Raw genomic sequence first — 12,524 nt, forward strand, 5'->3', positions numbered from 1 at the left:
TATTCTTTATTGAAAAAAAATTCCTTCAACATCGGATTCGAACGGCAAAAGGGCCTACAACACACACCAGCCGACAAATATTAACATTTATTATATTTTATGGTTAACTTTTTTCTCTCCAGGGGTGATAATTGATGCAAGCGTGATCCTGCAGAAGTTGGCGTTCATCGCACATGTTGTGTTAGGGTGGCGTGCAGCCAAGGGGTGACAGCCACTGCTGCTTTGCTTATGTAACGCTTTGCTTTGCTCTGTTTGACTTTACTTAACTTATTTTTGTTTTGTGTACTTTTATGTAGAGCAGCTTACTCGGCATTACATTTCCTGTTCATTGTATAGTACTCAAGTTTTATGGTGTATGAGCCGTATAAGAAATGGAGGGGAAAACGCGTGCAACCAATCACAGTTTTGGAAAACGCGTGCAACCAATCACAGTTTTGGAAAACACGTGCAACCAATCACAGTTTTGGAAAACGCGTGCAACCAATCACAGTTTTGGAAAACGCGTGCAACCAATCACAGTCTGTATTATTCTGCATGGAACCTTAGGAAGCAGTTGCTGGTGGACGTGAAACAGAGGTGGACGTCACATTTTTGGCACTTGGCTTTAGGTGTACCTTTGCATCCAGGTACCTTGCATCTCCCTTTCTTTTCATCCATGACCATCCAGTGGGCTGTGGTGTCCAGACGCACATCAGGGACCAGTATGGGTGTAGTGGGTCCTCTTCTCCTCTTTTCTTCATACTCCCCAGCAACTGTGGAACTGGGACGACCTCTCTTATGCTCCAGATTCTTGTCACTTTGGCATAAGCTTTCTGCAATATACAACTTGAATGTATGAAGCTTCATCTGTTCCTCTTTTCTCATCCAAGTGCTGCTGCAGTCTCGTAGAGCAGCCAGGCAGTCATGATGATCATGTCGATGAAGTGGAACATCAGCCGGTGGTCATCAGACAGGCCATCTGTTTTCAAAAGAAACCAGAAAGCATAAGATTAGAATAGGTCATATACCTCTCATCACCCACACACACGCGCGCACACGCATGTTCATTACATACAGTATGTTACTCTACTGACTGAACCCTGATCTTGTCTCCCTCAAACCTGATTCTGGGGTCCACTCTTCCTCACTGTCACTCTCCTCAAGCTCACTGTCCTCACTGTCGGTAGGAATGAGCCTAACTGCTCGATCATGTTCCTTACACCCATAAAATGTTCATGCATCAATTTCTTGTGAGTAATGTACATAGTACAGCAAAAAAAATGTACTATGGTGACAACTATGTATCCCTGCACATCTCCATCCATTAGCATGTTATTGTTCACACAAAAGTGGTCTAACTGCACAATGTTGCCCTGAGGCAACGAATGAAAAACTACCATTTTAGTATATAAATGAAGACAAAAAGTATCTTTACTCAATCAAATATTCTTCTTCACATATCCATGCACGTCACAGATATTATTTATACAAAGTTATTTAAATTTAAACATGTTAAAAAGTACAATTTATCTTACCTTCTGCTAGCAGTGTGTCCAAGCTGGCTATGGTCCCAAAAAGGACTGTTCCACCTCCAGAGGAAAGGTCAAATCCACTCCCACCTCAAATTTCATTGGTCACAGACTTATCAGGTTTTTAATGTGATTTTTACTTTAAAAACATTTAAAGGGACGATGTATGGGCCAAAATACTGGTTTGTTGCTTCAGGGCAACACCATGCCATAGAGGGTTAAAATTTTAATTTAATTTATTTTAATAAATGTGATCAGTTGTATTTTCTTTTGGGATTAAGAAAACACTATAGGCCTAAAATGAAAAAGCGTAGAAAAAAATTAGCTGGATTTGGTTTTAGGTAGAAAAACCTAAAACCATTCTACTAAAACCAAGACCAGTTGATTTTTTTTCTACGTTTTTTCAGGTTACGATGACCTGGATGACTGGGAATTTGCACGGACACTATAGGCCTATCAGCCTATGTATAACTAACACCTACACCCGCCCTGCAACAGCCTATGTGTATGATAAATACGCAATAAAAAGGAAAGTGGGTTTGGGTTTTTTACTTATAACCCCCCCCCCCCCAAAAAAACAACAAAAACAACAACACCCCTCACTAAAGTGGTCAGGTGGGGTGCGCCGAGGACGTATAGAAAAGATCGCTTCGCATTTTTACTTCCTGAAAGCGAGGTCATATAAATAAGTTGTTTTCCTTATCAGCGGTGTTCACGCCCAAGACGTACTGAAGAGACAGAAGAACTGACTGTAAGGTAGTAAAAGGAAATTACTGAAGTTTTGCAGTGATAGTTGATCAAGTAACTTTTTGTTCTAACGTGTAGGAAAGGTAAGCTAGCCTAGCTAACGTCCATTTGTAGCTAGCGTTAGACGTTAGCTTGGTAATCCTCTTCATTAACATAACGTTAACATGACAACTGGAGAGCACTGGGCGTAATCCAAACCGAAATTTTGTTAAACTTTACTTCTTATGGCAAGGTTACCCCATATTGAGTTTTTAACTGACCATTGACTGAGCTAATGCAGCATGCGTCTGGTTGGCGAAGGGCAAGCTGTCAAATGCACGCAGCCTTCAGTTTCATCGACGTTGGCTTTCCAGAAACTACGGGGTTGTTAATTTCGATATTGTTAAACGCAAAACTGCGTGACATTTCTGGAGTATTCCTGTAACGACGTTACAGTCGTAAATAGTTAATGAGTTGTGCCTTTCTGTCACATGCTAAACACGTCAGACGCCTTGTTGTATAATAAGCTACTTCAAACTTTGTAACATCTCAATGCCTCGGATATGTCCTTACATAAATTCATACCTAAACTTCGCGGCTGTTATGGCTATTGTTTTCTTTAAAGAATGCCATAACGCAGTTCAAAGTTCACATGCTGCCCCCTGAATACAATAGAGATACCAGCAAATCAATAAATAGTTGCTTAATCAGTGCTGGTAGCGTTATACTCTGTTTACAAGGCAAGTCTTGATGTATAAAGATGTGACATTGCATTATGCTGTTAATTGAATTGCTGAGAGTTTAGTTATGTACCCTCCCGAACAAAGTTTTTGTTAAATTAATACATATTTCCACTACATGGGTTATTTGCTAGGGTTGTACTATATCTGCTTATGGCATGCCTTCAGTGCAATACACAGTTGAGAATGCAGAGAAGGAGAAAATATTAAGCTATATGACAGTAATGCATTACTTTATGTTCCACCTTCTGGGAGAATATTGCAATATAATTTCCCTTAGACACCACGTACCTATGCTTAGTAAATTATTATGCCACACCTTTGTAATACTAGCTGAATGTCCTAAATATTGTTTCAGACCATTGTGTTATCCTTTGTAGTTAGCTGAATTAATAATAGCTGAGTGTCCTAAATATTGTTTCAGACCATTGTGTTATCCTTTGTCATAGTGTGTGTTGTCAGACCACCTAGAGATACATCCTTAGCAATATTAGCATATTGCAGTGTATTGAGCCTGCAGGTAACCCTGTAGTGCTCATCCTTCACATGGAATATCCAGTTCCTCCATGTGATTACAGTCTGACTGTTTCCCTTAAAGAATCATCTAAGAGCCTAGATATGCTGATCAGCTGTCTGTTACTAAACATAGAAATCAATTAATCAATTATCAGTTTTTTTTTAAGTAACTACTTTTTGACCCAGTGAAAGAACATTGACTACAGCATGTTTTCTTTCTCTTTTATCTGCAGACATTCTGTCCATCAAGTGAGCCCACTCAGCAGTTTACAGCCTGTTCAATCATGTCCAATTTCATGCAAGACACTAATTTGGAGACAGACCACTCAGTTGATTTTTCTTTAATGGACAGTCGCCTGGAGTCATTCTGTGGTTCCAGCCTGGCCCAGAAGGTGCCTGCAGAAAGACTGGCCCGGGCCGGCTTCTACTTCACTGGCTCTGGTGATCGTGTCCGTTGTTTCAGCTGCCAGAAGACTGTGGAAAACTGGCACAGGGAAGATGTGCCTGTAGTGAGGCATAAAGAGGTAGCCATGAGTAGACTCACTTTTTTTAGTTTTCAATCTTTTCTGAATACCTAAAACATACTTAACCCTCTGTTACAGGTTTCCCCATCTTGCAGGTTTCTCAGCTGCACCCACCGTACCAGTTTTAATCCAGGTTCTTTTGGTTCACTGATTAATGGTTCTGTCTACGATGAAGAAGCAGAGGACATGGAATATCGTTTGAGAACAGGAGAGGTGGTTGATGAGTCCACCTACCCTATGGCTCCTCATATGAGGAGTGAGGAGGCCCGACTGCAGACCTTCTCTCTGTGGCCATCCACTGCACCTGTGAGGCCCCGTGATCTGGCCCAAGCTGGCCTCTACTACTTGGGACAGAAGGACAGGGTGCAGTGTTTCTGCTGTGGTGGCATGCTGGGTGGCTGGGAAGCAGGTGACACTGCGTGGAGAGAACATACCAAACATTTTCCCAACTGCTTTTTTATCCTTGGGCACGATGTGGGCAACATCCCATTACAGGGGGCTACAGAGGAGATGGAGTGGGCTAGTGGACAACGTGGAAACACTCATGTCCACATGGGGAGTTTTGAGGAGAGGGTTGGTAGTTTTACAGGTGTCCAGCACCCTATTGACCATGAGAGACTTGCCAGAGCTGGCTTCTACAGCACAGGTAGAGCACAGATGCCCGACCAGTCACGGGACTAAAGAAAGCATAATTTCCAAGCTTTAAATGATTAAAATTTCCTTTGGTGTTTGATCATAGTTATGAATGTAAGCAAGTCTAAAAATTGTGTGTCCTTGTAGGGACGGGAGACAAGGTATTGTGTTTTCACTGTGGTGGAGGTTTGAAAGGCTGGCAGCCTGAGGAAGACCCTTGGGAAGAACATGCCAGACACTACCCTGGGTAAGAATAACATGTTCACTCTTTTGTACTGCATTACTGTACTGTTTTATACAGAAAGGTGTTTTGGTTATTTCTCGCTGATATAAACGGAGTGGACAAAATAACAAACACCTGTCAGTATAACACATTACAATTCAAAAGCGGCACATCTACCAAAATAAACATAGAATTAAATCAGCACTTTTCTAAAACACATTGAACAGAAACTGAACATCACCTTCATGCAGGGAGAACTTATTGCAGGACTATTGTATTAGTTTTAGCTTGGTGTACCTAACAAATCATTCAAATACACACAGGTCCTTTTGCTGTGGCATTTGCTATGTATTTTATTTTAATTAATTGATTAATTAATTAATTTAAATCAGATGAGCATTCCTGTTAACAGAAAAAGGACAAGGATTTGTCAACAGCATCCAGCTACAAGATCCACGAGGAAATAGACCTGTAAGCATTCACTGTTTTTACATGCACTTAAGTAATCGGGTTGTTGCTGACTTTGTGAAGCAATCTGATTTTATAACTTTCATCTTAACAAAACTGATTTACTTAATAAGCGCTTAGAGAAACCTGGTGAACATCTGATTTTTGGCCATTGACATGCTTAACCTGATTTCTAATTGTGTCTTTACATGTAGCACATGTGCATGATAAACACCCAGAATAGCAAAAGTACCACTGTGACACAAGTGTGTTGGGGTCAAAGGAAGTATCAGTACTTAAGGTGGTACTATGCATCTTGTATCCAAAATATGGCTGAAACTGAAATGAATTTTAAAATATCAGTTTTCCACGCGTGGACTTTTTAATGTTGTTTGAAATGCACAGTAAGAAAAATCAATTGCAGTTTTTGTTTTAAAAAAGAAAAGAAAAAAATGGTGAGTGGGTGAAAAATCCAACTCGCACTGGCTTTTTTAACAGTGGTTTTTAGAACCATCTGCTTATTGCAGTGGATAAATATTTTCAGATAAATCTGCCTTAGTCCAGTTTCCCTCAGTGGCCTGTTTCCCTTTTGTGTATGTAAACATAGCTCATCTGATTCACATCTTCATGCAACTTAATTGCTGTAATGCACAGTCTTGTGGCATATATATACATTTTATAATTTTCCTTTCTGACTGGAAAAATTAGAACTAGTGCAGTACACTTTGTTTTCTGGGCAAAAATACTTCCTTGGGATGTGTGAAAGGTGTTGTAGTCCTGTACTCTTGTCTCTAGTGATGCCACTCAGACTTTAGTTTTACTTGCATTATACAGAAAATAAATATGTCCCTGTTTGTTTCTAGACCTCAAGTCATCAGAATGGATTTTCAGGAAATAGAAATGGTAAATATTAGAATAAAAATAATTTAACATACATTACTTGAAAATGACAAGAAATATGAATATCTGTAACATATTGACATAGTTTAACATAAGTACTGTAGTTGTGTACACTGATGTTTCCACTTTGTGTTCAGAGGTACTGCAGTCTGCCATGGCTCAGAAAGCCATAGGGATGGGTGTAGAGCCCAGCGTGGTGGAGAAGACCATCTTGGAGAAGATCAGTAAGACGGGCTCAAGCTACTCCAGCCTGGAAGCGCTTGTGGAGGATTGCCATAACAACACACCAGAGAGTGATGCTATCGGTACAAGTGAGCAAGATACTGCCTCCTGTATACTAAACCAGGTTCAAAACATTGAAGGATAATGCCAGTCATTTTCTGTATTGATAGTATTTTCAGCAGCCTCCATATAGAGGCTAAAACAGGCAAAGATTCGCCTCTACTCACAGTTAATGTCTGTCAGCTGTCAGTCTTGGATTAGCTTCTTTGTTGTTGTTCAAAAAGAATTAAAAACTAGTACTAGGTAACGTGTTCTTTTTGTAATGAAACACCAGGCCATTACTAATCCAAGACTGACAGCTGACAGACATTAACTGTGAGTAGAGGCGAATCATTGTAAGTTTTAGCCTCTGTATGGAGATTGCTGAAAATACTATTAATATAGAAAATGACTGGGCTTATTCTTTTCCAGCCACCAGTGTTGATTACATAGAGCAAAGCCTGAGCAGCAGTTATTTCTATATACAGTATGAGCAAATGCATTCTGATCTGTTTTTTGCTTTATCTGTCAGATAAGGACCCATTGGAGAAACTACAGACGCTGCAGCGGGAAAAACAGTGTAAAATATGTATGGACAGAGATATTGGTATTGTCTTCATTCCATGTGGTCATTTGGTCACTTGTGAGGAGTGTTCAAAGTCGCTCATTAAGTGTCCAATCTGCTGTGGAGCAATAAAGCAGAAGATCAAGACCTATATGGCTTAAAGGAATCCCAGTCTTGCCAACTTCAATGCTGCTTTCTTACTATCTTTATGATATTGTATTTTAATAATAAATGTAGATAGCTCATTATATATTTAAGGACCATTTTCATTGTATGAGAATGAGTAAAGAAAATATTTGACAACACTATAATACGCAGAAGAGACTGTATAATTAGCTGATGTTGATTCTGGACTACTGACACCTGTAAATAATACTAAGTGCAATTTCCTTTTTGCACACTTTCTTGCCAGAGGTGCCTTTTTTTTTTAATTTAGCACAATCACACTAGTCATGGGATGTAATCATTTAATATCATACAGTTATAATAGTAATTTTGCCCAGTGTACTCAGTGTTTTACTTTTATTTTCCTTCAGTGTGTGCTGTTCTGCATTTATAAAGGTAAATCCATTGAAACCTTGCATTATAACTGACTTTAGGGCCTGTAATTAATCATTGTGGTGCGAAATTATTTTACCATTCCATTATGGTAACTGTTGTGTCATCAGGAGTGAATAAATTTTAATAAATTGACTTGAAATGTTTTTTTCTTTGGTGACCTTACATTTTGCAATTAGTAATCTTTACCTTTTTAAGCTTTAGTAATTGCAAAAATTGTTGCAGCAGCTCGCAGGCAGTATCTTAAAGAATACTCTGCATAGATAGGTAAATGGAAACAAACTGTCATGTACCAGCCAGTCATTCAATTATCTGCTTTAACCTGGAAGACAAGAAAATTGATTAATGGTTCAGAGTTTTGTTTTATATGTGTGTATGTAATAGTCACATGGATTATCTTATTAAACATAATTCACTGGAGCTTCTATATTATTCCCACAAAATTTGTAGGCTACATCGTTCACCTTTTTTGTTGGTGGGGTTACCTTGTACTGCAGACCTATGTAGCCTCTGTGTAAAGGTGTATATAGGCTACCTAATAACACATAGGCTATTATTCCCAAATAGTTCATCAGAGATGACAGATGGACTCGTACCTCTTATGAACTCATGTTAGAGTTGAACTTATATAGGTTATAGTCTAAACAGCATTTTCCACAAATAGAAACTTACTAAATTAAACCCCACAGTCGTTCATCTATACAGGTTTGTCTATGATGTATTTGTATGAACAGTTTAAAATGACAAACTATACTATAGGCTATAGCTAAAGACACTATTATTGTTTTTGGTAGCCTAAGAGTTTATATATATCATATGAGAAGAAGCTGAAGAGTAGCTGTAAGCTATGGGAAATCGTTTCTTCTCTTGTTCTAAAGTAATGGGGATTTGATCAGCTGAAGCCAGGATTTTACTGAAATAAATCATTTAGATTTCTGTACTTAATTTTGTTTCTCTTTTACGTTTCCTGCAACAGCGGGTAAATAAATACAAAACAATAACCTTATTCCTAATGAAGCGGCAGCATGAAAGATGTAGTACTAGTTAGTCGCCACTAGATGTCCGTTCATCGTTGGGGTATCTACGTGTATTGTGGCCACTAGGTGGTAGCTCTGCACCAGGATTTTCTCCTCCCAGGTCGTCGAAACAACAAACCGAACTACGGAGCAAGCGGGGTGAGCGAACGTCCGAAACCGCCTGTGACCGCGACTTTTAAACTCTTTTATTTACCAAATTGTAGTGGGATTCAGACAGAAGCTGTTTAAGAATAGTAAAAGTTACGATTCTGCTGGGACTATATTTTATAACAAGGTAAGTTAGCTGTAAAATGGCGGAGAGCTATCTGGAAGTTAGTTGATTTGTATTTTGCTAGCCAGGCTAGCCGTAGATGAGCCCAGAGCGCGGATGTCTGCTTGAACCAAGTCGGTTTGCTAGCTCGCGCTACATAGCTAAGCTACTTCGGTTGTTAGCAAGCTAGCGAATTGGATTTTTGGCACACCTGCTCAAAAAAATTGGCCCGTAACCGAAAGATGCATTTATTGTTTCAAGTAACTTAGCTGCACTTTATACATTTGTAAACAAAGTGTTTGTGGCTTATGCAATACGGTACTGGAACTCCCAAGGCAAGATGGAGGACGCAAGGACGTGATGTTTTTTTAGGTAACGTTAGCAGTAGCAGTTAGCATAGCTAACTACTGAGTGTTATTTTCAGCTCTGATTAATTGCAGCATGTCTTTGGTTGTTATTTGATTCATCTTCGGGTAAGCTCTGTAAACGACTCATTTCAGGGCGGAAGGCAGTTAACGTTACTGCCTGTGTTACTAAATACCGTCATTATGTACTAGCTACTATTAGCTTGCGCTTACGTTGTTTTGTTATTATGATCCAACTACGCTGACACCACTCAGCGCTGGCAAGTCCGATATCTAACGATATGTACTGTAGAGGCAGCGGCCCTTCTTGTCCAGCAAGTTGCATTTTGTTAGCACGGAGTAGTACATGCATGCTTAATCAGTTTTCAACGAGCTGTCGCTGGGGAAAGATGCCAAAATACTCGGCTGCATAGCTAGTTGAGTTAGCACCAGCAGCGCACCGGTGTCAATTTTGACAGGAACCGAGGAAGAGTGTATCCCTATCGGCATTGTTGGAGGGAACTGAACCGGTACTCTGTTGCATAGTTGACTTACAGGATTCCACGCAGTTAGTTTTCACCGTTTAGTTTTATCCAAAGTCGTATCTACTAGCTTCACAGTAACAAGTTTATGAGGTACACCGCTCGATTTGGCGCCACTTTTCCAGTCTACACCCATAGAACCCCTTCGTCTTGCTATGTAGTAACTTTATCCCCCTGACTATCACGGAAATAGGCACGTCAACAGATACTTAAACTGTTAACTACCCCGGTTGGGTTAAAACTCGAAGAACATAACTACCTTATACACAGCGTTGGTGACTTGGTGTATACCTTGGCCGAGTGTGCTCTGTCAGTAAATGTATTATCATTATTACACTGGATTTTGTAAGAAGTGGCAGGGGGAAACGTGCAAGTTAGACATGTAGCTGCGCAAATAAAGAACTTGAACTAATAAATGTTAGGGTTCATGAGACTCTCATTTTGCATATATCAGTTATTTACAGCGCATATTAAGAGAGAAGATCCCATGACACACTTGTATGTCATGACTGTGTATAAGGACTGAGAGACTCATCTACTGCATCAAGAGTGGATATATGAAGTGTGGAGATTGCCTTTTTAGGACCTAACAGTTGTTTTTGGAGTGCATTTATTGATTTGTTTTTGAATTGTGGACAAAGTAGGAATCCTAATTTTAAAAGTTGCATCTAATTAACTCTGGTCATATGCATTGTCAATTTACACATGACAACCATGCAATACTTTCTCCATGGCCTTCTTTAGCTTGTTGATGTTGATTCAGTCTTTTGATTGGTTGAGATGCGTGTGGGGCGGACAGGGCAGTGGCATATTTGGCCATTGAGGAAGACACTCCAATCTTTTTGCATGACGTTGTCTGTAGACCAGGGGGAGCAGAGGAAGAGAGGGAACCAATGGCTAGACAGCTGAGCATGACAGGATCATTTGTGGCCACCCCCTGTTACTATGTGAAACATTTTTTTTCTCTCTTTCTGAACAGCATCAAAGAAACTTTTTTTTCACTACAGAGGATGCCAGTTCTGCCAGCATATACACATTTGATGTTTGATTTTGTAAAATGTATTATTTCTGCTGTGTTTTATGTGTGTAATAAGCTCTCAAGTGCCATGTGCACTAAACTATTTTTAATATTCTAGGTCACATGCACCCTCTCCTGTCTTGTATTTTCTGAGGATCTCAAGTCAGTTATAAGTTGAAGTTATCCAGAAAATGTTGCAGAAATGATAGCACCAGAAATACCACCGGAGTTCTCCTATGCTCAGTAAGTGGACAGTTCCACTTTTTATTTACTATTAAGTCTGAGGTTGACATGAGTTTTAATTTGGGTGTCTGCTTGTGTCTACCAGGGATACAGACACTCGATTCTCTTCAGACACAGATTTCTCTGAGGATCCTGATGGAAGGAGTGCAAACCCAGCTAAAGGAAAGGTATAGAAAACACAGGACATTTTGTTAAAAAAAAAAACATGCTGATGTTTTATTTTATTTACAGATTATTTATGATATAGTTGTCTTTTCTAAATCTCTATGATAGTTGTCACACTTAATTATTCCTCATGGCTTGCTGATCTGATTCAGGGTGGAAAAAAGGGGAAGAAGGCAACAGGGGAGAAAGGCAAAGGTGGTAAGGGAGCAGGCCGGATAAATGGCCACCACCAGGAGAATGGCATGGAAAACATGATGCTGTTTGAGGTGGTGAAGCTGGGCAGGAGTGCAATGCAGGTATAAATATCTCTCTGTCTTTCTCTCTCTCTCTTTTCCCCAAGCATATTAAAAAGACTGGTGTTCTGTTGATTTCAGATTTTTAAGTTTATCTTTGTCCCTTATCCCTGTCTTCCTGCAGTCTGTTGTTGATGACTGGATCGAGTCTTACAAACATGACAGAGATGTTGCGTTACTAGATCTCATCAATTTCTTTATCCAGTGCTCAGGATGTAAAGGTATGTGTGCGTGTGTGTGTGTTTTAAGTCACTGGAGGAGAATGTTTGACTCTGTGTGCTTTACAGAAACTACTCAGGCATACTTTACTCTGTTCTCTGTGAGTCAGTCTCCTTGATTGCTTAGTAAAGGGTCTTCTGTTTAACCTCTCTGTGTTTATCAGGTGTGGTCAGTGGAGAAATGTTCCGCAATATGCAGAACTCTGAAATCATCCGTCGAATGACAGAGGAATTTGATGAGGTAGCGTCACATTTTCCACTACAATTAGTATCATATCCACCATAAACCTCCCCAGTGTTATTTTATATTAGATATCAACATTGGAATGATTTTATCTTCCAAGGACAATAGAACTTTTTGCAACTTTGAGACAGTGATTGTGGTAGCATGTCATCCTTGCATATACTGATGTTTTTCCCCCTTCTGTGCCCCTTATAGGACAGTGGTGACTACCCTCTAACCATAGCAGGGCCCCAGTGGAAGAAGTTCAAATCAAGCTTCTGTGAATTTATTTCGGTGCTAGTGCGCCAGTGTCAGTACAGTATCATCTATGATGAGTACATGATGGACACAGTCATCTCTCTTCTCACTGGACTATCAGACTCCCAGGTCCGAGCCTTCAGACACACCTCAACACTGGCAGGTAAGATGAACTGTGTGTATGAGAGAGGGAGAGTAGTGCATTTGAATGTCAGTGTTGGATTCCAGATACTCCATGTGTCCTGTAAAAGTACAGTGTAATGAGCTGTCGGAAAACTAGTCATCTAGGAGGGTATCTTTGGGGCAGTTTTACAGATTCTAAGGGCTCTTTC

At 39.9% G+C, this 12,524-nt stretch overlaps 2 protein-coding genes and 1 long non-coding RNA gene across 6 annotated transcripts in view; 2 read left to right on the forward strand and 1 right to left on the reverse strand.

Moving 5' to 3' along the window:
- Window positions 1-508: 508 nt before the first annotated feature.
- On the reverse strand, window positions 509-2,051 carry LOC109957575 (uncharacterized). The gene is made up of 2 exons (XR_002274568.1): window positions 1,515-2,051; window positions 509-958 (listed from the first exon to the last, which is right to left on the reverse strand). It is a non-coding gene; the product is annotated as an uncharacterized LOC109957575 (long non-coding RNA).
- Window positions 2,052-2,113: 62 nt separating this feature from the next.
- Window positions 2,114-7,736, forward strand: xiap (X-linked inhibitor of apoptosis). The gene is given in 8 exon segments (XM_020595595.1): window positions 2,114-2,264; window positions 3,724-4,014; window positions 4,093-4,660; window positions 4,795-4,894; window positions 5,263-5,341; window positions 6,181-6,220; window positions 6,355-6,528; window positions 7,011-7,736. Coding segments are annotated over 7 exon segments (1,395 nt in total). The 5' UTR covers window positions 2,114-2,264; window positions 3,724-3,774; the 3' UTR covers window positions 7,205-7,736.
- A 932-nt stretch (window positions 7,737-8,668) lies between these two features.
- The window catches only part of LOC109957538 (cohesin subunit SA-2-like), a 23,421-nt gene continuing 19,565 nt past the window's right edge, over window positions 8,669-12,524 (forward strand). The window contains exons 1-7 of one of the 4 annotated variants that reach the window (XM_020595486.1): window positions 8,669-8,776; window positions 10,911-11,035; window positions 11,121-11,202; window positions 11,353-11,496; window positions 11,618-11,714; window positions 11,876-11,952; window positions 12,151-12,355. In XM_020595486.1, the coding sequence (XP_020451142.1) occupies window positions 10,995-11,035; window positions 11,121-11,202; window positions 11,353-11,496; window positions 11,618-11,714; window positions 11,876-11,952; window positions 12,151-12,355 (646 nt within the window). In that variant the 5' untranslated portion in view covers window positions 8,669-8,776; window positions 10,911-10,994. The other 3 variants (XM_020595487.1, XM_020595489.1, XM_020595490.1) reach the window with 3 other exon arrangements.

The sequence above is a fragment of the Monopterus albus genome, unplaced genomic scaffold, assembly GCF_001952655.1.
Source record: "Monopterus albus unplaced genomic scaffold, M_albus_1.0 scaffold27.1, whole genome shotgun sequence".
Classification (NCBI taxonomy): Eukaryota; Metazoa; Chordata; class Actinopteri; order Synbranchiformes; family Synbranchidae; genus Monopterus; species Monopterus albus.